Below are 25,318 nucleotides of genomic sequence, written 5' to 3' on the forward strand. Positions count from 1 at the left end.
CAGTGTTTTCAAATTTTCATAGAGAGCAAGCAATACTTTTGTAATCAGAAAAAAAAAATGGTATAAATGTATGTGTATTCTACCACATCATTTTCTATGCTAACACTAGAGCTGCTTTTTAATTTTTCTCTTCTCCTCTCTCCTAGCAAGCCCCCAACTCAGACCCCTTCAGATTGGTTTACTATTAACCAGGAAACCACAAGGGTATTTAGACTGGAGCACAGCCCTGACAGTGACATCAACGTCTGAAAGACCCACACAGATCTAGCATGTTCTGTGGAAGGCACCATAGCAGCGCCAAAGATGGAACGAGCTCCTGGATGGGCAATGAACTCCCTGGAGATGTGCCTCCCAGAACCTGGTCTAAGGGGGCCTGAGCGAGGCTGGTGGCTTCAGCCAGGGGTGCACCACAGAACCCCCTGAAACACCTGTCGACATCCTATGCCCCAGAGCCTGCTCCCAGAGATCCAGACCCAGCAGGTTCCAGGCAGGGTCCAGGCATGCAAGTCTGCAGAAAGCACCTGCCCTTGCCTGCCCCGGTCAAGGACCAGTAGTCTAGAAAGCCTTTACTATAAATACATATTGTTTGGATTCTCCGGAAAGGGTAGCAGCTCACCACCTAACAGTCCTAAGCAAAACAAAACTGGCTTGTTGAGGGTAACCAAGACAAGCGAGGGGCAGAGATGCAGAATGTTGGGGCCTGATCCTCAGACCAGCAAGCCTGCCCTGAAAATTCACATTCTGCACCTGTCTGGGTCCCACCAGCTACTCTCACTCGGCTACTCTCCCTGCCTCACTCCCTGCCCCCATTTCCCGCAGCCTGAACTCCACCTGCTCCACCCTCTCCTTTGCCTCCCCCCATCATAGAGGCCGTATTAATAATTCACGCAAAGAGGACAATGCGATCACCCCAGTAAAGCGGCCCTTCATCATCCCCTTCCCTAGCTCACCACCAAAAACAAATACTCCTCCCTCCTGGAAAGTGGCCAAGTCAGCACTCACGGGGCGAGGCAGCCGTGGGGACCGTCACCAGCGCAGACGCTGATCTGTGCTGCCATTCCAGAAAAGCCTTGTCAGGACTTTGCCAAAGTCCTCATCACCAATTTAATTGTGTTTGTCAACACAGACAAGAGCAAGCCAGTTGGGATGGAGGTGCCCACACTGCCTTGCCGTACACTTTTCTTCCACCCTGGGCCTGGCTGCAACTTTCTAGGCCTCCAGGCACAGTGCTTCAGCTGTAATAAAGGCGGCCTCTCCCTGCTCTTCAGTAAGTTCAATTTTCATTCCCGGTGCTTAGAGAATGCAAAAAGGTTAATAGCCTCCTGTGAGCTTTGCTTCCTGCTAAGGGGCCTCCAATGATTTTATGAAAATTCAAGCAGAGCAAATTGTCACAATTAATGCCCGTAAGCAGGACCCCCTCTCTAAGTGTTCTTTAATTGGGCACTTCTTAAGCCTGCTTTTGAGAAATGTTTGGAGGAAGAAGGACTTCTTTTACATGCAACCTGAGCGCATAGCAATATACCGGCCAGCTTATAAAATTGGGAACTAGTACGCAGCCTGGAGACTGCCTGAAATTTTGCTAGGCACAAAGTCCTAGGGGCCAAGTCTTAGTTACTCCTGAATGCTGAACCCTGAGCTCAGAGTCTGGTGAACTCGGCGAAGGCTTGACAAATGGATGAATCCATCACGCCCGTGGTTGGCAGGCACTGGGCAAGGAGCCGCAGCATTAAGGAAACAAGATAAACACGCAGGAATTTAAATAGCAGATCAGGACAGCAATACAGGGATGTGATTAGACAGGGCGAGATTGACAGATGAACAGTGCAGGCAACAATGAGGAAAGCTCAGGGAGGCAAGAGGTAGTTGGGGGCGGAGGTGCTCGAAGAAGGTCTAAAGAGTTAAGCCAGAGAGAACATGTTAGGCGGAGGAAATAGCCTTGTCAATACACAGGCTCAGAGGAAAGGCTTCATGGAACACTCAGGGGGAGCTGTACTTGGCTCAGTTTACTGTTGAGCATACGGTAGGAGACCCACTGCAACACAAAAGGCATTATTTTGAGGGAATGCACTTTAATTCTCTCTCTCAGGGACCTTAAACTATTTCTGTTGCAGGGTTACTCCATTAAATCTCAATTTATTTTTAATTTGATGGGTTAAATTGAACACATTTTTCCATTCATTATTTCTTTCCTTAGGCTCCATCTCTGGTCACAAGCTTTCTAACATTGCAGCACTGTACTTGGCACTGGGGTCCTGTTTATGAAAGGAGATTAAAGGAGAGAGTACACTCAGAGCACCCACGACCATGTGACACAGAACAAGCCGACTCTCCTTAAATGTAGGCACTATTAACATAAAAGATTATGTTCTTCAGACTTATGCGTGTTGTTGTTGCTGTTTTTTAACTTGGTGCATAACATTACAATTCTAAGACTGTTCTCTGGCCATAAGTTCTGAAAATGCTATGACTAGAAGCTTTCATTTGGCTTTCACCACATCATCAAACAAAACTTTTAAATAGCTCAGTTCCACAGTCCATGATATTAAGGAATTACTGTTAATTTTTAAATGTGATAATGGCATTGAGGTTGGTTTTTTTTAAGCCATCTTTTATAGATATGTAGAGATGAGATGATATGATGTTTGGGATTTGCTTTAAAACAAGCCACTGGAAGAGAGGAAAGGGGAAGGGAGATGAAGCAAGACCGGCAATATATTGGTAATTGATGAAGCTGGGCTACGAGTATGAGGGTGTATTATATGCTATTTTCTAGCCTCCCACATGCTTGAAAATGTCTATAATTTCTTAAAAACTCATAGAACCTGAAAACTCAAAGTCACCTTAGAGATCAGTGCACTTTACAGGTGAGGAAACTGAGGCCCAGAGCAAGAAAGGGATTTACCATGGTCTCACCGCAAGTCTGAGCGAGGCCAAAATCTGGTGCTCTGAGCCCGGTTCTCCTCAGCTCCCACTGTGATCACCGTGATAAGATGAAATCAGCAGCCCTTCCCTAGATCGTCTCTGCAGATCATCTTGTTTCCCTAATACACGTTTAGAGCCATCACTGGAAGGATCGTGAAACAGATGCTTCCCTTTTATCTCCTATCAGATGTAAACTGTCACTGCCACCTATTCAGCTGGATGGCATAAAAAGCAATGTTATAAATGCTATGGGAAGCAGTCCAGGGCCTGAGGAACACATGCTGACACAGAAAAAGTCAGATTTGGAGTCATTTCTCACCTGTGTGAGATTGTCAACTGTACTATAATGTGGTTACCAGGACATGAATTTGGTGCCAGGCCACCTGGATTTGCATCTTGTTTTCACCACATCCTAGCTGTGTTACCTTAGGCAAGTTACTTAACCTCTCTGTGCCTCTGTTTCCTCACCTGTAAAAGAGCAACAATAATCCCTACCTTATATGGTGTTATGAGGATGAAATTAGACAATGGAATATGCTTAGATTAATGTCCACAAAGAGTGTACATTAGGTGCTTAATAAATACAAGCTGTTATATATCCTCAGTTCCTGGGTCTTCATAAGCCTCACTTTCTTACTCCCTGAAGAGGGGGTCAATAATAATTCCTACCTCTCAGAGTCCTTATGAGGATAATTAAATGAAATAATGTATGTAAAGTGCTTGGCACAGAGAAGAGTTCAATCAATGTTTGTTTCCTTCCTCCTGTAATTGTCTTTCATGTTGATAAGTTGAATGCCTGTCCTTCAGAGAAGCACAATTTGATTTGAGAGCGTGGAGCAGGGCAGAAGTTTCCTGCAAGCGCTCTGTCTGCCTCCTCCAGCTCAGAAGCCTCCTTGTTCAGATGCTGGATCAATACTGCGCCTGCCACCGGCCGAGCCACGGAGCCGGTCTCCGTGGAGCCAGCAGCTTTGTTCGCGGGGCTCCCTGTTCCGAGAGCAGGTCTGTCTGAGCCTGCTTTGTCCTTCTTGAGCTTTGGGTTGGGACTGTGACCACAAGTTCAACTGTGTTTTGTTAATAAGGAATCTCACTTTCCCAAAATAGGCAACAAGTGGAGACACTCACTGCCTCTGTCACGCTGCCTCGAGGGGTGCTGACTCACTCTCCGGGCTCACCTTCTTTTCAAAAAACTGTGAACTGCACTGCTGACTTCTCCAGCAGCTCTTGGGCTTGCTCTGCTGGCCCAGGAGGGTGGGTCACAACCAGGGGAGTGACAGCTCCCAGTGCGGTGTCTGCCTCCAGCACCTGCGCCACCCCTTGCCTTCACCCAAAGGACTGCTAGATGTTTCTCCAACACTCTCCTCTGGCTCCTTCAGGGCTTTCCCTTCAAGACAGGATTCTGACCCTTGGTCCCTGTCACTTCGGGGCAATCAGACCTGCTCAGAATTTCACCCACCATTTTGGTGGTCATGACTCTCACATCCTAACATGGGCACAGGCCTCTCTCTCCCCAAGCTCCAGGTCAGCAAAGGAGACCCTACTCACAGCTCTCTCCTGGCTGCTCTCCAAGCACCTCCATCTCACCATATCCAAAGCTGGTTCCCTTCCCCTCCAGGACTCTCTGACTTAGTTGGGGACACCACCCGATACCCAGGAGTCATCCTTGACTTCTCCCACTGCTCTCATCCAAATCACCACTAAGGACTATTGATTTACCTCCTAACTATGTCCTGGGTCTGTTTCCCTCCTCTCTGTCCCTAAATCATCTCTCTCACAGATCACCACAAGAATCTCCTAGTTCCTCCCCAACCTCCCCAGGATCGACCAGAATGATAGATCTAGAATACACATCCGCCACTCCCTTGCTCCACACCCTTCAGTACATCTCCGTCACCAGATTCCCAAACACCAAGCTGGCTGCATGAGGTTCACGCTGAGAACCTGTGTAAATGCAGAATCCTAGGACCTGCCCATGAAGATTCGGGTGTGGCACCTGGGAATCTATGCTCCTCACAAGCACCCCGGGGGATTCCGATGCATATCCAGGACTGAGAACCACTGGCCCTTGGGAGAAAACCTGTGCAATCATCAGATTGGGCTTTCACCAACTTTGTCTTCTCTCTAGCCAGGGCCTACTTTGTACTTGACCCTCCAGCAAGACCAATGAGTTTACAGATCCATCCACACTCCTGCCCTGCCCCATCCCCTCTACACTCTACTGGCTCTTTCCTCTGTCCTTTTACTTGAGCATCCAGGGGGCATTACAGTGTTGAGAGCGAGGACTCTGGGGTCTAACTGCCTGGGTTCCCATCCTGGCTCCACTGTCCAATGGCTGTATGGCTTTGGGCAAATGACATCCTTTTTAGCTTCAGTCTCCTCTTCTGAAAACTTAAGAAAAAAACATACTCCTTGAAGAGTTGTTTTAAGAATTAAATGAGATAAAGCACTATTAACCCCTGTCTTGTGGCCAATACCCGGTAAATGTTTGCTCCTATTATCGAGGCGATATCCTCCTCATCACCCACACCCCAAAGTCTCTATCAGCGATCCTCTCGAGAGCAGGATGGTCTCTGATTGACCACGTGTCCCCAGAACCTACGACAATGTTGCCACATTAGTACCCAGGAAACGGCAGCTCAGTGAATGAGACGAGACCTACAGGGCCATAAGCACCATTCCATGATAAAAAACAAACAAAAAACAGATGCTCTATTAAAAGACAAATTCTTCATTATGAAGGCTGAACAAGGCATAACTTTAAAAAGCATGCTAGTTATAAAATTTAAGGTACTAAGAAGCATTCGACCTAAACATATTTTCTGGGTCTAAGCAGGTGAGTTGAGCTGATTTTCACTCACCTAGACCCTTTTTTGGTTCCCATTTGGTTCTATGATTGCGTGACAGATGTTCCTGGACACAGGGTTTCCAGATTTCTTAGGCTGCACCAGGTGAAGGAGCCCCTGCTGCTCGGAGTGGGCCATGGCCATCAGTCAAGTGCTCTCACCACCACCCCCTTCACAGCTAACCCTCACCTTCATCTACCCAGAACACCTGCCCTGCTCTACACTAAACACTATTACCCGTGACCACAGCTGCCTCCTGCGTCCTGGGCTGCCTGCAAGATCAGCCTGTCTGGAGTCTCCTACACAAAACTCTGCACCTCCTGAACTGGCCTCATCATGGTAGCCTGAGCCCACCAGGCACATTCCTGCCTCCTTGCCTTTGTTCATGCCATTCCCCTGCCTGGAATACCCTTTCTAAGCTCCTCTCCTCATCTTACTCTTGATCTTTTCCCAAGTTCAAAATCCCCCTTTCTGCATGAAGGCTTGTTGATCACCTCAGCCCACAGTGAACTCTCCCTCTTCCCAGTTTACTGCCCTATTACTCATTTCATTCTTTTATTCATTCACTAAACATCTATGTGCCAGGCACTGGGTACAGTGGTGACTAAAAGAGAAATGGGCCCACTTCTCATGGAGCTTCTGCTCCTGTGGGACTGAGCCTGTGTGCGCTGTTACTATAATTTGTCCCCATGCAGTGCCTGCTGTCCCTTACTGAAAGTAGGTGCCTTGAGAGCAGAATGTAGGCTGGCTGGCATCCCCGGTGGCCAACACAGTGTCTTGCTGATACCAAGGGCACAGCCAATGCTCTTTGATAACACTATCCTTGGCATCACCTGGAGTGACGGGGACTTGGGGGGTGCACATTTAGTTTTGCCACTGCTACTCACTCATCCACTAACTGAGCCCCTACTGTGTGCTGGCCACCTGGATGCCACCCACAGGCCCAGGGCAGGATCTCTCCTCGAGCTCAGCAGTTCCCCTCACCTGGAGTCATCTGCCCTGTTGCACACAGTGACCAGGAGGCGTTTCTGTTCCTCTTCTTCTTGGACAGGACTGCAAAACAAACCAGATGGTCAGAGTGTTCATAGGGCTGAGCTCCAGGACAGGCCCAGAGTCCGACATAACTGCATAATCTGGAAATAACCTACACATCCAACCATAAGGAGCTGGTTAAAAAGCTCAGGCACGAATAGTGTGGGAAGTGAGTACGGACATACACAGGAGAGTTTACATTACATTGTTAAGGACAAAAGGAAGGTTATCACACAATATTATAGAACAATTCCACTTTTATAGACACACACGGGCACACACACACCCACAAATTCAAAGACCTAGAAAGAAAAAAACCAAGACATATCAGTGATAGCGGGGCTGGGAGGACTTTCTTTTTTCTCCTTTTTGCTTATCTATAATTTCTATTTTTCTACAATAAGCGAAATTGCCTTGAGTGGTTTGAAAAACAACAAAAATATTATTAATTTGCACTAATGGGAAAATCTGAAATGTCCATTACCTTCCCGTTGGCCCCAGAATTCAGGGATGGAGGAAAGAAAAAGTAGTAATAACAACAACACTCAGCGTTGCTGTCTCACCGCCACCCCAGCTCTCTCAGGTGGGCACTACTCTCAGCCCCGTTTTACAAACAAGGAAGCCAGGGCCCAGAGACATTAGCAAGTTTCAAAAAGAGGCCCGCAGGCCAAACACCCCTCAGCTTGGAAAATTCCTTCCGCTAAAGGAGAAAGCTTGGCCCAGCACAGTGGGAAGTCGCCTGCTCCCCAGGGGCTGCCAGCCTCAGGCTGGGCATTCGAGTTACGAGGTCCAGCCAAGTGAGACCTTATCACTGTGGACCTCACGGCCGGGCCAGGTGCCAGGGATGCAAGGACACAGTGAATGAGAAAACAAAGACATCCTTTAGAAGTCACTGTTTTTCTGCTTAGATCTAGCCCTAGGTTTGGCAAACAGGGCAGTGTCCAGATCACCACTCCTTCCCTCTCCCGTGGGGGCCGCCGCCCCAGGCCCTTACAAGAAGAAGCGCTCCTGGAAGATGGGCTCTCTGCAGCCGGGCACGGTCTGTGTCTCCTGACAGCGCAGTCCATGGTCCTCGGGGATCAGAGAAATCTTGAATCAGAGAAAAGGAAGCGTTAGGTGATTCCTGTGGCTATGCCGTTACCTACGCCTACAGGCTGGCTCTGCACATCTCCAGTCGGAGGCCTCCTAGGTGCCCCCCCCCCCGCCAGCCTCTGCAGAGGACGGTGTGGAGGCCTCAGGCAGAGGCTGGGAAAGAATGAGGTGCCCAGGCCGGAGGTGGGATCAGACACCAGGACAGGGCCCCGCAGTGTGTGGTACCAAGAAGGCAGCCACAGGACCAGGCAGAGATGGGGTGGGTACAACCTTGACCATCTCTGCTCTTCCTCCAAGTAGAGAGGTGGCCCCCAAAGCACAGGCCTCCTCGCTTCTAAGTTCCCAGCAGCTGCTGAGTGCTCCCTTCACAAGAGGCTCCAGGTTACTCTGCCAAGGCCCCCAATCCATGCTCTCGCCCCATTGCGCTCATTGCCTGCCTCAGGCTCCCACCCTGCTCCTGACCAAGTCCTTACCCACTGGGACGACCAGCCTGGGGGCTTGGGGAAGGATGCAGAGAAGTGCGTCAGTCCCTGGCCCTGGCATCGAGGCTGCCACACTCCGGGAGGTACTCTGCCTTTGGCTCTGGCTAGAAGTAGTTCCCCCACCACAGGGGCCTCTGTCTTCACCGCAAGGGCCCCCCTCGGGTGGATCTACCAGCCCTCAGAGACACTCCCTCCACTCCACCACCCAGACCTGGCTACCCCACCTCTGATTGGGAGGAGGGGGAGGGGTGAAGATGTTGCTTTCCATGAGAGGGTTTGGGATTATCTGTGAATTTCTACCACCCACATGCTCACTGTGCTCACCTATGTGGATGACAATCACCCAGAAGATTCCCACTCTTGCAGGAAGCCCTAGGCACCAAGCCAGGCTAAGGGAAGGGGTCTATCGCAGCTCAGGGCCTCGTCACTGGGCAAAATAAATGCCCACTGACCAAATGATGAGGCAGTCACTGTTACCCCAAACGGCCCTAGGCCCACAGATGTGCTGGACCTTGGGGCTCAGTTCAGTAACATGACCCCTCAGCACCCCCATCCCACCCATCCCCACCCCGACCTCCATTATATACCTTCACGTAGGGATCACAGATGCCAGGATCTTTGCTCATCAGACCTTTGCCTTCCACGACTAAACAAAGAATTTAAATGTTGGGGTGGGTGAGTGGGAAAGATTATTACCAGGCCCTTAATGTGCACAACCACCATTGGATATTAATCCCTCTCTGGTCTAGTCCACTCCCACCATCTCGCACCCTCAGGCAGTACCCTCACCAAGCCAGTATAGGGTGTACTCGGTCCCCTAATTCTTACAATGCATTGAGCCCAACCCCTCATTTAATGGGGAATATGAGGCTATGAGGGGGCCGGAAGACAATAAGAAACGTGTCCAAAGTCACAAAGCAATGTGATGGCAGACCCATGTCTCTCGACTCCCAGGCCGGTGCTCCTTCTACCACACAAGACTGCGTCCTGGGAATGGAGGCTGGGCCGGAGAACTTACTCTGCACAGCGATCTGGCTGTGGCTGATGAACAGCAGAGCACAACAGGCAAAAGCTTGGGTCCAGGGACAGACGCAAGCGTGAAGCCCAGCCCAACTGCTTACTAGCCATGTGAGCCCGAGCAAGCAGCTTCACCTCTCTGAGAATGAATTTGCCATTTTTTAAATAGGTTTGTGATAATAATATCCACTTCACAGGGTAGTTGTGCTGCTTAAATGAGATAATGTGTCTAAAGTAGTTAACAGAGCCCAGCCGGGTGTGGCTCAGCGGTTGAGCATCGACCTGGGATCCATCAGGGTTCGATTCCAGGTCAGGGCACATGCCCGGGTTGCGGGCTAGGCAGCCGATCAATGACTCTCTCATCATTGATGTTTCTCTCTCTCTCCCCCTTCCTTTCCTCTCTCTGAAATCAATAAAGATATGTTTAAAATAAATAAATAAAAATAAAGTAGTTAATAGAATGTCTGGCAAGTATGTAACTCCTCACAAACGTCTGTTAAAGAAAAGAATAAGCCCTGGCCAGGAAGCTCTCAGTTCGTTAGAGCATCGTCCAGATACGCCAAGGTTGCAGGTTCAATCCCCAGTTAGGGCACATACAAGAATCAACCAATGAATGCATAAATAAGTGGAACAACAAATCTCCCCCCCCAAATCAATAATTTAAAAAGAAAAGAATAATAAATAAAGGCAAAGGCTAGGTGGGGGTGGGCTTCAGGTCTGGTCATGAAAGCAAGCAAGTGTGGCCCATTTGCCTGAAGACTGCAGAAGTCAGACAGCAGACCTGGCAGAAGCTGAGCCTCTTTTCTATTTTCTCCTGTGTTTGGTTTTGATTGAGCCCTCGGGTTTGGCTCAGATGAAGCTCCTGTACTCTAAGGCATGAGGCCTGGGAAACCAAAGGAGAGAGGGGAACGGGCTGGACGGGATGAAGGCCTGAGACTGGGGTGAGGCCAAAGCAAACTATGCAGGACAAATGGAGCGGTGGAGGCCAACATGCATTTTGCAAAAACTGTTTGCACAGCTGGAGTCAGGCTCTGGCGGGCAAAGAACCCCCACTCTGCTGGTCCTTGGGAACTTCACCTTGGGCCCCCCCAGGACGAGACCCCAGGACCCCAGGCGCCTGCTGGTCTGTGCTTCCTGGTATCCTAGTTACTGTTCCTGTGTGCATCCTTCCCCTCGAGGGTGTGGTCAATGAGGGCAGGACCCAGGCCTGATGAGCCCTGGGTCTCCCTGGCTCTCAGGGGGATGCACTCCCATGCTGGGGGGCAAGACAGACCCTGGACTGACCAAGGTGACACAGTGCAATCAGGGCTGTAATGAGGACACAGAGGAGGAAGCAACAAACTCAGCCCAGGCAGGTGGGTCAGGAGGTGATTCCTGGAAGGGAAAAGGAGCCTTCCTTCCTGAGTCTCAATGACGATGAAGGCAGGCATAGGTCTTGCAAAATCAGAGGAAGAGAGAGTTACTTTTCTTTCTTTTTTTAAGTTTATTTTTTATTGAATTTACTGGGGTGACATTGGTTAATAAAATTATATAGGTTCCAGGGATATAATTCTACAGAGTTATTCTTCAAAAGGAGTTCAAAAAGAAGGCAGGCTATTCCAGACAGAAGGAACAGAGGGTGCAAAGGCACAGAGCATTAGCGAGCATGATGCATTCCAGGGAATTGCACATCACTGGACAGAAAAGGCAGTGGAGGGTGCCTTTAGCAGCAAGAGCCAGGGAAGCTGGAGAGACAGGCAGGGCCTGAGAGGGAGGTGAGGGAAGCTCTTCTGTGGCCTGCTCCACAGGGGCCAAGGGTGATGTGGAGGTGCCCAGCCTGCCAGGGAGAAAAGCCCACTGAGTGGACTCCATCACATCAGGAGCAATACCAAGGAAGGGTCTCTAGACAGAGTCCCAAGTGAATACCTACTTTTTTTCAATGGACACATGGAAGGACACTATACAAAGATGAGAAAAGACACCTTGGCCCATGGTAACACCACCTCCAGGCAGGAGGCTGAGCGGCCCGCCCCTTCCCTGGTGGACCTGGCATGCAGCCATACTCACTGTGGAGCAGCAGCATCCGGTCCTGGGCGTCAATCGACAGCTTCAGCTGACCTAAGGGAATGAAAACAGAAACAACTTCACCTTGTCTCCTTGCTGGGGGAAAAGTGGAGTACGGGGACGGGAATGCTCTTCTGTTCATGGGAAGCGATTCAAAACTTCACAGTCTCCGGGTTAGGAGGGAGCTCAGAAGCCACCTAGTACAGCCTCCTCACATCAGAAGTCCCTCTGCAGCACCTCCAGCAGTGGTTCTCTAGCCTACACTTACACCCCTCTGGGGATGGGGCACTCATTACTCTACAAGGTAGCCCAAAACAAAACATTAGGACATCCTCACAGACACCCAGTGGCCCTCTGGCATGGGCAGAGGAGAGAGAGGACCACATTCCTCTTCAATGACATGTTGAAAAATCTTCTCTCAGTCCAACAGACTCTCCTTAGAATCTCAAGAAGCTGCTGAACTCAATCCACCCAGTGGACACACACTGGGGAGACAAAGAGGGCAGGCAAAACCTCCCAGCCTCCGGCAGCCCTACACATCAACCGGAAAGCCCTTCCATCTGCTCCATCCACAACAACCCTGTCTTAGTAGTCATCTGCTTCTGCTTGATCACCTCCAGTGATGAGGAACTCGCTTCCTGAAATGGGAGCCCTTTTGCTTTTGAGATAGCTCTGATTGTTCAATGCTCCATCTTTACTGAGCCAAAAGTGGCCTCTCAGTAATTTTCATTGCCTGGATCTCACTCTGCAGTGTGGGATTGCTCCTCTAGACCAAAGTCTAAAGTCCTCCCACCATTCCTTGGGGCACAGTGAGACATCCCTCATCATTCCACTCTTCATCTCTAGACATGCCCCATGGAAATGGGATGGTGACTGGGGCTTGTGCTTCGTTGCTGGTTGGAGGAAGGCCAGCAGGGTTGAGAGAACAGAAAGGAAGGAAGCTCCATGTCTCATAACTCTGTAGCAGTCCACCAACCACGGTGATCTGGCAAGTGCTTGCTCCTTGCTCTTTGGGGTGTTCAAGCTACAAGCCCAAGCAATCCAGGCTCCAGCAAACCCTGATTCATCTCTCCACCCAGCAGAAATCCCTGCTGCTCTCCTTCCCAGGTCACTGATCTCAGAAGCCCAAGAGGCCTGTTCTAGTTCCAGCACCAACTAATCTCCTCTTTCAGAGCCACAATGTCCACAGCAGTGAGGTGGAGCTAATTAATTATAGGGGTTATCTCACTCTCTGAGCTGTGTGGGGATCAGATAACGCTGGAAGGTGAGGAGGTCCTTGGATGAAAGGCGCCAGGAGAATCCATGGTATTATTAGCTACAGGGCTGAGCAATTACCACTTTGGGACTCCCTCTGAGAAACCTCCTACAAAACCTGTGCCTGATACAGTGTGGGGTGGGAGAGGGAAGATGGAAACAGACAAGCAGAGCCAAGCAGGGCCAAGATGATCGAACCTCATCAACTCAAAGGCATCTATGTTTAGCACACAACATTTTTTTCTTTTCTGAAACTGTTACCAGTGCAAAGCCAGCTCTGGCCCGAACATGTTTGGCTTTCCAAAGGCATGAGAACCACTGTGCTGATAACACCCATCACCTACCAATGGCCCTTTCCCAGAAATCAGGATCGAGAAATCTCCCAACACAGTGGTCACTAATTCCATGCGACACACATCTGCCAGCACCTGCACGAAGCCCTGCGTGAGGAAGGGCAGGTCTGAACAGCCCAGTGCCTGCCAGCTCCTCGGGGAGCTCACAGCGCAGTGGCTAGGACAGTGGCACCGGCAAGGCCAGGGGTGGAACTGAAGCAGCGGATGGGCCCGGGGCGAAGACTGACTCAGAAGTCAGGTGAGTCCGCATCTCTCCCCGCAGCTCCCCTCCAGGCCCTGCCAAGCAGGTCTCTTCAGGAAGGGCCAGCGTGCACCGCACCCTGTTACAGCAGAGAAACAAACTCAGCAGACCAGGCTCCAGGCTCCAGGCCCCAGGCCCCAGGCCCCAGGCCCCAGTAGAGGGCACACCCTATCCCAGCCCGTCCTTGGAGCGTAGACAAGGGCAAGATGAAGGGCGAGACCTTTCCTCCTGCCATGCCTGTGCCCTCTGGCCTGCCCCCTCAGCCCATTCCATCACATGTCTGAGGCTGCTGCCCTGGCCGGGTGGCTCAGTTGGTTGGAGCGGTGTCCAGTACACCAAAAGGCTGCAGGCTGATTCCCGGTCAGGGTACATACCTAGGTTGTGGGTTCGATTCCCTCTCAGGCATGTTCAGGAGGCAACCGATCAATGTTTCTCTCTCTCTCTCCCCCTTCCCCTCTCTCTAAAAATCAATGAAAACATATCCTCGGGTGAGGGGAAAAAAATATCTGAGGCTCCGAAGTCATCTTGCCCAAAATTCTCATTTGGTAGCTCAACAAAGGAAGGTGACCAGGCCCAGAGTGACCAGGGTAGGCCGAGCCAGAACTGAAGACTAGAACTCCGTCCAACTCCAGCACTGTTTCCTGGGTACCGAGCCAGTCTTCTAGAACACTCGCAGCCCTCTGCTGTGCACCATTGCAACTGCCAATGCAACCCTGGGGTTCAGGAGCAGAGAGCCATCAGGCATGAGACAATGTGCCACAGCTGTACTCGAAAAGCCGAGAGGAAGCCAAAGAGAAGGCAAACTCGGAGAAATGTCCCCAAGTTTAGAAAACTAAATCACTAGAAGGGACCTCTAGCGGGTCTAGGTACCAGCTAATCAAGCCCCTCACAAGCCCCCCAAATCTCCAGTGTTGGCAATATCCTCGCTTTCTTCCCAGGCTCAGGGGTGGCCTATGAGAGTACCCAGGGATGTTCAGGCTAAAAAGCCTGACGTCATCCTCATCAGGGTGTTCAGGGGCTCTGGGGAGGACACGTCTCCAGTTCCCATGGGGCTGCAGTTGGGCACCAACTCTGTCTGCAAAGGGTGGTGGCGAAGGCTGCCCAGAGAGGCTGCAGGAGTGCACCAGAGAGCTGGGTACGAGCGGCAGAGGAAGAACAGGCGGGGCCCCGTATAGCAGGAAAAACACTGGATGAGAGTGAGCTCAGAAAGAGCAGAGAAGGCAACGAACCCAGATTCTGCGAGGACAGGACAGGGAGTTCAGACTCACTGGGCACTGTGGGAAAAGGGTATGGAAGCCGCTAAGAAACTCAAGCTGGTGGGCCTTCCTCACAGTAGAGGAGTGCAAGAAGGTGAATTCTGACTCTCGGGACACAGTCAGGAAGACACATACTCAGGAAACAAAGCAAGAAGACGGGGGCTGCACACCGCCACTGGGCTCAGGGGTCAGCAGGAATGTGTCCTAGAGGGATCCCGTGGGACCCCGGGATGCACAGAGAATACTTCTATGAGGGACTTGTCTAGCTAGCATAGAGTCCTCTCACAGCCCATTCGCCCCAAGTGCCATTCCCAACTCGGAACTGCCACGTGTGGGAAGCCACGGAAGGGGCTGATTTCAGGACAAATGTACAAAGGAGGTTGGGTCTATGTGGAACCGAGGCAGCCACTAACACTAGAGATTTTCCCTCCGTTTGTGAAGACTAGTCCGTGTGTGCAGGAGGGAGGGAGCCTAGCCAGCTGCCAGGCCCCCCACCCCACCCCGTGGGCCCAGCTGCCCGACCCAAACAGCAGCCTGATAAAGGCTCAGAGGGGGTTATGCATGTTTATGGATCTCACTTTCTGCCCTGTAAGGGACAAGTGGTAGGCAGGCTGCAGGGGTGTAGGGGCCCCAGGAGCCACACGGCTTCGGGGATGTAGCCCTGGAGAATTTCAAGCGTATGCTGTTTAGAAGAGTGGGAGTCTTGAGTTGAGTTCCATCCAGAGCAGCAGCCCTGGCCTCTGACGGTGCCCGGTGCCCGCTGGCAGAGAGACCCACAGAGCAAAAGTGAGCAGGGGGCTGCTGTGATGGGATAAAAATAGCGATGGGTCAATCCAGCCACTTCCATTTGACTCTCTGCTTCCTGTGAAACCCGATATTACTGTGGTTTCCCAAGCTGTTTTTCCTTTCAGAAATAGATTGCTCTGGCCAGTCTAAGTCAGCTAACATCTTGACAGCAACTCCCGAGAGAGATCCTGAGCAAAAGCCGCCAGCTAAGCCATTCCCAAATTCCTGAATCGCAGATACAGTGAGATAATAAATGTCTGTTTGTTTCTTTAAGCCAGTGGATACTGGGATAATTTGTTATGAAGCAATACATAACTAATAGAAACCCAGATTGCCTCCACAGTTAGGCAACAGCGATCTGATCTCAATTCTGAGGCAAGTTTTCAATTTTAGAATTTGTCAAGAAAATAGTTTTAAGATAAATCAGTATAGTATGACTAAGAAACCAGAAGAACTCCTGTTTTGGGTTTTCTTAATAATAAACAATTTTGATGGATTCAAACCATGCTGTTTGTTTACCACTAAACTGCAAAACCTGGAATTGTCCCACATTAACCCTAAGACAGGCCTGCACATTCATGAAAATGCTTCACCTGCACAACAAATTGTTTTCTTTTATACACAGGTGTGTACAATGCCATAACATATAAGCCCTGGCTAGTATGGCTCAGTCGGTTGGACCCAAGGTCTAGTGCACCAGAAGGTTGCAAGTTTGATTCCTGGTCAGGGCACATACCTGGGTTACGGGTTCAATCCCTGGTCAGGGAATGTACGGGGGGGGCAATCAATTGATGTGTCTCTAACATTGTTGTTTCTCTCTCTCCCCACCCCCCAAAATCAATTTTCAAAATTTCACATTAATCTGTCTTTTGCAATTTTCCTTGAGATTTTGTTATAATAATTTTTAATCACATATGTAAAGTCATGTAATTTTAATTCCAAATTGTCAGTTTTACCACATTTTATAAATTACTCAGCATCCATATCTACTTCATATTATAGACTTTTTCCCATAGTTAAATGTTATTTCATGAGTGTTTGTTATGCGCTTGTGGTAGCTTTAAGCCACACAATGGAGTCAATAATTTATTTTCATTATGTTTTCTATTTGTGGGATTTTTTTCACTGTCAAATAAAAGTTCCCAGCAGAACAAGTTTAATATGGAAAACACAAGAGAGGAGGCATGGAACTATGAACAACGCTTGGGTTTTGGGGTCAGTAAGGCCTGGTTTGAATCCTGGTTCCACCAACGATGATCCCTAATCACCACATCTTTAGTTTCCTCACCTGTACAATGGGAAGAATGACAAGTTCTAACAGGGCTGTTGTAAAACTGAGAACTTATAGGAAGCACCTGGCAAGTGAAAGGCTCTCCCACTGCAATGAGAGGAGGGAAGGAGGGGGAGGAGGGAGGGAGGGCAGGGAAAGAAAACTCGGGAACATTAGAACACACGTGAAGGGACTTCGATTTCTGGGATGACAGACCCACTGAAGAAATCTAGAAAACCAAACAGAATGTTTAAAAGCAGCTTCTTGGAGATGTAACAAGATAAAGAGGAACGACAAAGCAAGATCTGGGGGGATGGTGATCTGTGGAATTAAGTTTAATGATTTCCTGAGCTAATTTTCTCCCGAGTGTTTACAAATTCCAGAGAGGCGACTAAAAGACTGAGAGGCGGGGCAGTTTCTCTCTGCCGCTTGGGACTAGAGGAACAGGAGTTGGAGACGAGGGCCTGGCAGGAGGTGGGGTCCTTCTAGGCCCCCAGTTTTGGATTGGAACCCGAAAGGGTTGCTCCTTGGGAACTGAGCTAGCCATGGTGAGACATGGTTCAAGGGACTGCAGCTCAACTTCAATTCAATCGCAATCCCTACCATTCAATTAAGATTATTCCAGGTTGCTAGTGACCTCAAGCACCTGATAGAAGTAAATAAAGATCTTTTTGAGGGAAGATATCATCCCAGGTCTGCATTAATTAATGATGAAAAATAACAACTCTGAGCCTACCTTCTGTAACAGACACAGCACACCTAAAACGCAAAGAAACAGGATGGAAAAAGGCCTGCCAAGCAACTAGAAACCAGAAAAGGTTGGGTGGCTATGTTAACATCAGTAAAAGGAGAATTTATCTCTGCTAAAAATAAAAAGGATTTCATAACAATAAAAGACTTCATAATGGTAAAAGACTTCATTATAATAAAAGCCTCAATTCTAAATAATAATTCTAAATTTGTGTGCTCTTAATATTTCTTCAAAATATATAAAGGAAAAAACTGACAGAACTATAATGAGAAACAGACAAAATTACAATTATAGTAAGAATGTTAACATGCCTCTCTTGGTAACCGATAGAACAAATGGGGAGGGAAACAGCAAGGATATAAAATATTTGAACAACACAATTAGCAAACTTCACCTAAGCTTGACATCTGCAAAGAACCCTACACCCAACCACTGCAGATCTTTTCAAGTACACACAGAACATTTCTAAAAACTTACTCTGTGCTGAGCCATCAAAAGACTGAAAGGATGCAGAGCATGTTCTCTGAGCAAAATGTAAGATAAAGAATAAAAAGATTACAGAAAATCCCCAATATTTGGAAATTAAGAAAGGCGCTTCTAAATAACCCATGGATTCAAGAAGAAATGACTATGAACCTTGGAAAATATTTCAAACTGAATGATAAAAAGCAAAGCTACATATCATCAAATATGAGGCTTCTGGATGAGGGACTTGTATCTAGAATATATAAAGAACTCTTAAAACCTAAAAATAAGAAGACAAAGAGCCCAATTTAAAAATGGGCACAGGATCTGATTTAACTTTTCTCCAAAGAAAATATACAAATAGCCAATAAGTACATGAAAGGCTGTTCGATATCACTGATCATCAGGAAAATGCAAGTCAAAACCACAAGGAGATACCACTTGACGCCCACAGCGTGGCTAGAATCGAAGTCAGATAATAGCGAGTGAGGCTGCGGAGACAGCAAAGCCCTCCCGCCTCCTCTGCAAACGGGAGTGTGAAATGGTGCATCCACCTTGGAAGAGTTTGGCAGTTCCTCCAACAGTTACAGCCAGAGGTACCATTGACCTAGCAATTCTATGCCTAGGTATGTACCCAAGAAAACTGAAAACATGTGTCCACACAAAATCTTGTACATGAATGTCCATAGCAGAGCATTATTCCTAACAGCCAAAAGACAGAAGCAATCCAAACGTCCCTCAACTAACAAATAAATAAACAAAATGCGGTCTATCCACATAATGGAATATTGTTCAGACGTAAAAACGAATGAAGTGCTGGCACATGCTAAAGCATGAGTGAACCTTAAAAACATTATGCTGAGTGAAAGAAGGCAGTCACACAAAAAAAACCACATACAATTCCATTTATATGAAATGTCCAGAATTGGCACATTTTATAGAGACAGAAAGTAGATTAGTGATTGTCTAGGACTGGCTGAGAGGGGGGACTAGAAATTAGGGGTAATAAGCTAAAGGGTGCAATGTTTCTTTTTGGAGTGATGAAATGTTCTAATACACAACTCTGCAAATACACCAAAATCCATGTAATTGTACACCTTAAGTGAGTTAATTGTATGTATGCAATTTATATCTCAATAAAGCTATGGAGATTTTTTTAAATCATGTTAGCAAATATACTAATAACATTAAAAGATAAAATCCTGAAGGAAAAAAAAACTTATGCGCACCTATAATGGCTTCTTCAAATTACATTATTTCTCATAAAGAAAAATCCCTCTGGAGTACAAGTGTTCTAGCCCCAATTTACATACTCTCCCCTCACCTAAAGCCAGGTCACCTCCTTAGAAGGCAGTGTATGGCCAATTAATGTTACTTGAACATGCCCCTTACTCGGGGACAAAGGTTTGGACTCATGAGTGTGCACACACACAGAATATAAACCACTTATACCATACAGTACTCTCCCTGAAAAGAATTCTGGTCAAAACAATTTGTCTCTATAGTTCCAGAGATGCTGGAAATTTAGCTCCCTTTAAATGTTTGTGTTCAGGAAACTTCCAGCTGGGCAGCACCTTCATCTGGTTCTTCCACCACAAAGCCCTTTGCTGAAGGCCAGGGGCTACCTGCCATGCTGGGTAAAGGCCAGTGAACAAAGGAAAGCTTAGCAAAGATCTTCCTGTTAAGGGAGTCCATGTTGGTGACCAAAACTGACTCTGAATCCATAGCTTCCATAGCTTCCAAACCTGCCTGATCCCAAAGTATTTTTTTTGACTTCTTAAAATTACAGATTCCCAGGCTCCGCTCCAGATCTAGTACACTGGGATTTCTGGGAGAAGATCCTAGGAATCTGTGTTTTTAATAGGCTCCCTAGGTGTTTCTGATAATTGGCCAGGTTAGTAACCACTGATACAAATCTTCACTCATGAGCAGACAAGCAAAGATCACTGGATGTATGAAGTCAGCAGCGTGGAAAGGGGGTGGCTTTTATCAAGGAAACAAGAGTTAATTCAGGAAACAGGAGAGAATTTTTCCAGTGTCAATCAGTGTACTTGGAGAGATCTGAGAGGGGACTGCATACCCAAGAGCAGAAGGCTCCCCACCCCGCCAGGTTCCTGCCTGCCTGCTGCATACTCAGGTCAGTCCCAGGTTCAAGCAGCAAGCTTCCCTGAAGCCATCTGAGCCAGCCCTGAGGCCCTGGCTGGGCAGGGCATCCCTTCCTGCTGGTCTAGACCCTCCCCCACTGCCTAGATCTGGCTGGGAGATTAATTCCATAGAAGCAAGTGGAGCGATGCAAGTCAATAGTCACATCATACCAGTATAAGGAAAAGAAATGGGTTGCAAAACTGTACTTACAATATAATCTCTATTTTCTTAAAATTAGACACAGCATTGCCCAAACACACACAGAAATAAGTCTGGAAGGACATAACCCAAAATGGTAACAATGGTGTTTTCTGGGGAGTCAGATTACAGGTGATTCTTTTCATTAAGTTTTCAATAATGAATACATTTTGCCATAATACAGAAGAAAAGACAATGAAACAGTTTTACTTTTTAATCAGGATGCAGCTAATGTAACAGGGCCTCACAGCTCTCTGACTCTTCCCTGACCCAGCAACTCAGATCATCCTGCACACCCCCCTTGTCTGGCACAGTCCCACATCCCAGGTGCTCAGGAATTGCCTCCGTGTTGGAAGGACTAAATGAGATGATGCCGGTAAAGCACTTGGCACAGGCATGGCACATGGTAGGTGCTCAACAAATGGTGGCTAGTTACCTCCACCAACTGGACCAGTGAATACCAGGATGCCAGACCACAGGCCACTTCTAGGGGTCAAGACACTGCTATTCCATCACTTCCTCGGCCCCTAGTTTAAAGGCAGGCTGTGAAGAGCCGCGTGTGACAGAGGGAGCGGGAGAGGAGGAGGGCCGGAGCCCCAGGAAGGGCCTGACTCCCTGGGTGCTCTGTCTTTGAATTCTGAGCAAAGTACAGTCACGTTGCAGTAACTGTCCCAACTTTCATAAAGAAAACTGTATAAGGGTTCGAAAACGTTATGCTGGGCAGGCTGCCTCGGAAGGCTTCAGCTCAGGTACCAACTGTCACTGGCTCACTGGGAGACCTTCCTCTCCGTGGATCTCAAGTCTTCACAGAGGAAAAACAATCCCCCCTCCACAGGGAGTTGCAGAACCATCGAGGAAACCAAGGGAGAGCCGTGAAGGGCTGATTCTAGGACGGCCGTTTTCTTCAGGAAAGCTACTTGGAAAGCTGGGTTTGTCCAGACCATGGGGCAGCTGCTGTCCAGCTGTTACTGGGGCGCTTGGGGGGCAGGAGCCTACTGCCCACTTCTTTCCACCTCAAGCCCCCAGGGCAGCCCTGTGACCCTCCTGAGAGCCTGGTCACTCCTGGAAGAGAGGGTTCTCCCATTCTGCTGCGGGTCAGATATCCACTAGAGCAGTCACACTGGAGCTTCCAAGGCGCGCCCACGAGGAGCCAAGGCCGCCTGGGCTGACCCGCAGCTGCCCTGTCGCTGCGCCAAAGGAAAGAGGGCCCCGGAGATGTAGTAACAAGGCCCTGATTAAACCCTGAGCCCCCCACTAATGGGAAACTCAGTGGTGACAACCTGAGTCTCTGAAAGATTAACTGGGGCATGATTATTCCCGCCAAGTGAGGCAGAACCAAATGCGCTTGGCAGGAGCGGCCAGGCAGCAGGTGGTGCCCAGCGGCTTGCCCGGCCTGAGCCTGCGCCTGGGCCCCTCCTGGGCAGCCACAGGAGGAGGGGGCCAGAGGAGGTGCCCTAAAGCGAAGGATCGCCTGCTCCGGCCTCACCTGTCACCGTGGGCGCCCTTTCGGGGCGCTGAGAGCAGGGTGCAGCAGCCCTGGCAGCGGCCGCACGGGCACTTACCAAAGGTGGTGAGGTAGAAGGACAAGCCCGGGTGCGCACGGCGGCTCCCGAGGGAGACGCGGTGCAGGGAGCGCGCCATGGCCGCCCGCTCCGGCCGGCGGGAGGCCTGCAACCCGAGGCGTCTGTGTTGCTCCCCGGTAACCGAGGCAGCAGGTTCACCCGCCCCCACCCGCCCCGGCGCCGGTGCCTCTGAGCCGCGGCGGGCGCCTGGGCCGGGCTGCTGCGCGCGTTTGAACCGGCGGGCGCGCCGGGCCCTGATTGGCCCGCGCGGGTTTGAATGGGGAGGCTTCCACCTGACGGAGCAGGCGCGGGCCGAGGCGGCGAGGCGCGGCCCCCCGGCGGCACGGGCAGCCGCCAAGGCCGGGGTGGCGGTTCTCCCCAGAAGCCCGCAGACGGGCAGCCGCGCCAGGGCTCCTGGCTCCAGGACGGCTCCAGGCTGGAGGGGCCATCCCAGGAGAGGCGTGGCCCCTGGGCTGCGCACCGGCCGCGCTCGGCCTGCTGGTCCAGCTCCCCAGGCCAGCAATTAGCCAGGTTTGTAACATGCTTCTGAAGCTCAGACCTGTAATCACCGGACCTGAGCAAAGGCAAAGGAGCACCCTCCTGGCCCAGGGGACTTTGGAGAAGTGTTCTCCACACTTGGATGGGCCCACCCCCCAGGCTGCAGCCCCATCCCAAGCCCTGCTCTCTCCCTCTCCTGCTGGAGCCTCCTCTTGGACCAGAACAGCCTGACACAGGTCCAGACTGGAGCAGTTTGCTCCAGCCAGCCTTATGGTCCTGCATCAGCAGTCTGGTGCCAGGGGACAGGAGGACAGGCTCCCAGCATCTGAGGGGACAGAAACACACAATACGCAGAGGGGGTAGATGCTTTCAATCTCCAGAGCCTGCTGCAAGGAGGCAGAGCTGGAAGAAAGGTCAGCCCCTGAGCCTCTTTGTCGGCAAACATTCATGGGATGCCTCCTGGGAGCAGTTTCACACCAAGACATCTGCTCGGCAAATCTCTGACTGTGGCTCCTGTGGGAGGGAAAGCTGCTGGTCTTGTGTAAGTCTAAAAATGGGAAGTGTCAGAAGTTGCCAACTGGATATTTGTGGCTCAGCGATCCACTCAAGACAGGGTTGGGGGATGTAAGAGAAAAAATGGGGAGAAAAGTTATATATATTGAGTACCAGGTGCCAGGGGCTGAGCTGGGCAATTTACACACAGCATCTCATTTAAGCTTCACGGTAAGCCTAGGAAGCATTAGCCCCAATTTACCAGGGATAAATCTGAACCTCAGGCAGAGCAGGTGACTTGTCCAAGGTTGGAAGCTGAAATTTGAACCCAGGCCTGTCTGCCCCAAAGACCACCCTCCTTCTCTTCTTCCTTGGCCTCCATTCCTGCCCCATGGCCAACAGCAAGTGGAGGGAGCAGACTTGCTGCCTTAATTCAAGTAATGTAACTAGATGCCACAGGGCCAGCTGGCCACCAGCAGGGAGCAGAAACTGGAGAAGGAGCCCAGAAATCAGCAAACTAGTGGTCAAGTGCAAACAAGTCACATAAAAGCCAGTGGATTGCTTGAATCCTGGCACTTTGTGAGGCCCTGCTCTAACCTTTCCCCAAGCCTCACACCATGAGCACTGCCCTACGCAGGGGCAAGCCAACTCCCCTGTCCCCAGACCAGTGGCAGATAGACTTACCTGCGCCCTGGACTTGAGTGTGCCTGATCTTACTCCTAGCTGGGAAGACCCAGATAGTTTTAGAGGCCAATTCTATAAGACCTCCAAGAAACAAATAATGTCAATGTAATTTAAACTGTTTCATATCTAGCCCAGCCAGTGTAGCTCAGGGGTTAAACATCGACCTGTAATCTAGGAGATCACTGTTCAATTCCCAGTCAGGGCACATGCTGGGGTTGCAGGCTCGATCCCTAGGGGGCATGCAGGAGGCAACCAATGAATGAGTCTGTCATCATTGATGTTTCTCTCTCTCCCTCTCCCTTCCTCTCTCTGAAATCAATAAAATATATAAAAAAATAACTTTCATATCTAGAAAAAATGGGGAAAAAACTGTCATTGTTAGATATGTCTAGGCAAAGACAAAAACTAGATAAGGTTAGCAACAGACTATAGACCAAAGGTCAAAGATAAAAATAAGAGAGAAATTAATTAAATAGTAAACATACATAGAAAAGATCTAGTAAAAAATGTGACAAAGGTGGACCCACATTCACCCACTTTTGATACTTTTTTTTTTTAAGAAAAGTCAGGAATCTCTAGTTTTTAATATAGTATCTCCTAACTTTTAAATATTGGGTATTCACTAAAAAAAATTTTAAATATTATGTAGGCCAAGTAAAATATATCTCTGCCCCATAACATGTTTGAAATCTCTGCTAGACCAAATCTGACTTATGGATATAAACACAAAAATTTTAAATAAAATATTAGCATGTCAAAACCAGCAGTAGATTCATGATCAAGTTTTATTCCAGGAATGCAAAGATGGTTCAAATTTAATTAATGGACATATTAGTCCAGGGGCCCGCCAACTATGCCTACAGGCCAAATCTGGCCCACCAACTATTTTTATGCAACAAATAACTAAGAATGGATTTCATCTTTTTAAATGGTTGAAAAAAATAAAAAATATTAAAAGCTTTTCTATGGCCATAAAAATAATTACAATTTTTAAACTAAAAAATATATTTATAAAATATATGTCATATATGTGTATATGTACAAAGAAGTCTTACAAATCAGTAAGAAAAATATAAATGTACCAACATGAATAATCATTGCACAAAAGAGAAAAATAATTGCCTAATGCATAAATTACTAGTAACCAAAAAAATAACAAAGGGAAAAATCATCTGGTCCCACCATTTGCCTTCAGGAAATTCAAGCATTTGTATTTATAGGTGAGGAAACTAAGGTTCAGAGTTGTTAAATGAATCAGGTTGCTAAAATAGTAAATGAACAGTGGAGAAATAAGAATCCAGCCAAAGAACCACTATAGAATATCATCTTTCACACCAATCATCTCAGACTATCTAGGCTACAACCTAGAAGGACTAAGACCTCCATGATTACTGACACATTAAAATTCAATTCAACAAATGTTTGCTAAGCTAAGCACCTATGTTGTGCTGAGCCTTACACTGAGCACTGGGGATATAGAAGCAAACAAGATGGAGCTTACGATCTAGTGAGACATTGGATGAGTGTTACAATAAAGGAAACACAGTAACCTGCAGAAACACTGACTAGCATCTCAGTCTGGGGAGTTGGGCACACCAAGATGATAAAGGAAGTCAGAGAAGACTTAAAGTCTGACCTGAAGGATTATTTAGCTAATCAAAAAGGGTGAAGGAAGGGTTACAGGCAAAAAGAACAAAACATGCAAAGGTCAGCAAATGAGAGAAGTGTTGTATATTTGAGGAACTGAACAATGGGAAGCAGTGGTAGAGAACTTACAGTGTGAGGGAGGAAGTAATATGCAAGAAAGTAAACATCATGCAGGGCTTCATATATTACTAAAAGGAGCTCAGGGTTAATCCTTAGAGCATAGGGCAGTCACCAAAAGATTTTAAGCAAGATCCCAAAGGCTTTAATTTATGTCTTAACAAGATCACT

General features: G+C 48.6%; 1 protein-coding gene across 2 annotated transcripts in view; it reads right to left on the reverse strand.

Moving 5' to 3' along the window:
• RGS3 (regulator of G protein signaling 3) overlaps nucleotides 1-21,791 on the reverse strand; it is a 107,820-nt gene extending 86,029 nt beyond the window's left edge. For both annotated transcript variants that reach the window (XM_087822877.1, XM_087822879.1), the window contains exons 1-5: nucleotides 21,710-21,791; nucleotides 11,432-11,482; nucleotides 8,956-9,014; nucleotides 7,789-7,883; nucleotides 6,747-6,815 (exon numbers count right to left, since the gene is read on the reverse strand). In XM_087822877.1, coding sequence (XP_087679003.1) covers nucleotides 6,747-6,815; nucleotides 7,789-7,883; nucleotides 8,956-9,014; nucleotides 11,432-11,482; nucleotides 21,710-21,788 — 353 coding nt within the window. In that variant the 5' untranslated portion in view covers nucleotides 21,789-21,791. The remainder of the gene's footprint in view (nucleotides 1-6,746; nucleotides 6,816-7,788; nucleotides 7,884-8,955; nucleotides 9,015-11,431; nucleotides 11,483-21,709) is intronic.
• Between the last annotated feature and the right edge of the window lie 3,527 nt (nucleotides 21,792-25,318).

The sequence above is a fragment of the Miniopterus natalensis genome, chromosome 12, assembly GCF_054644295.1.
Source record: "Miniopterus natalensis isolate mMinNat1 chromosome 12, mMinNat1.hap1, whole genome shotgun sequence".
NCBI classification, from domain to species: Eukaryota; Metazoa; Chordata; class Mammalia; order Chiroptera; family Miniopteridae; genus Miniopterus; species Miniopterus natalensis.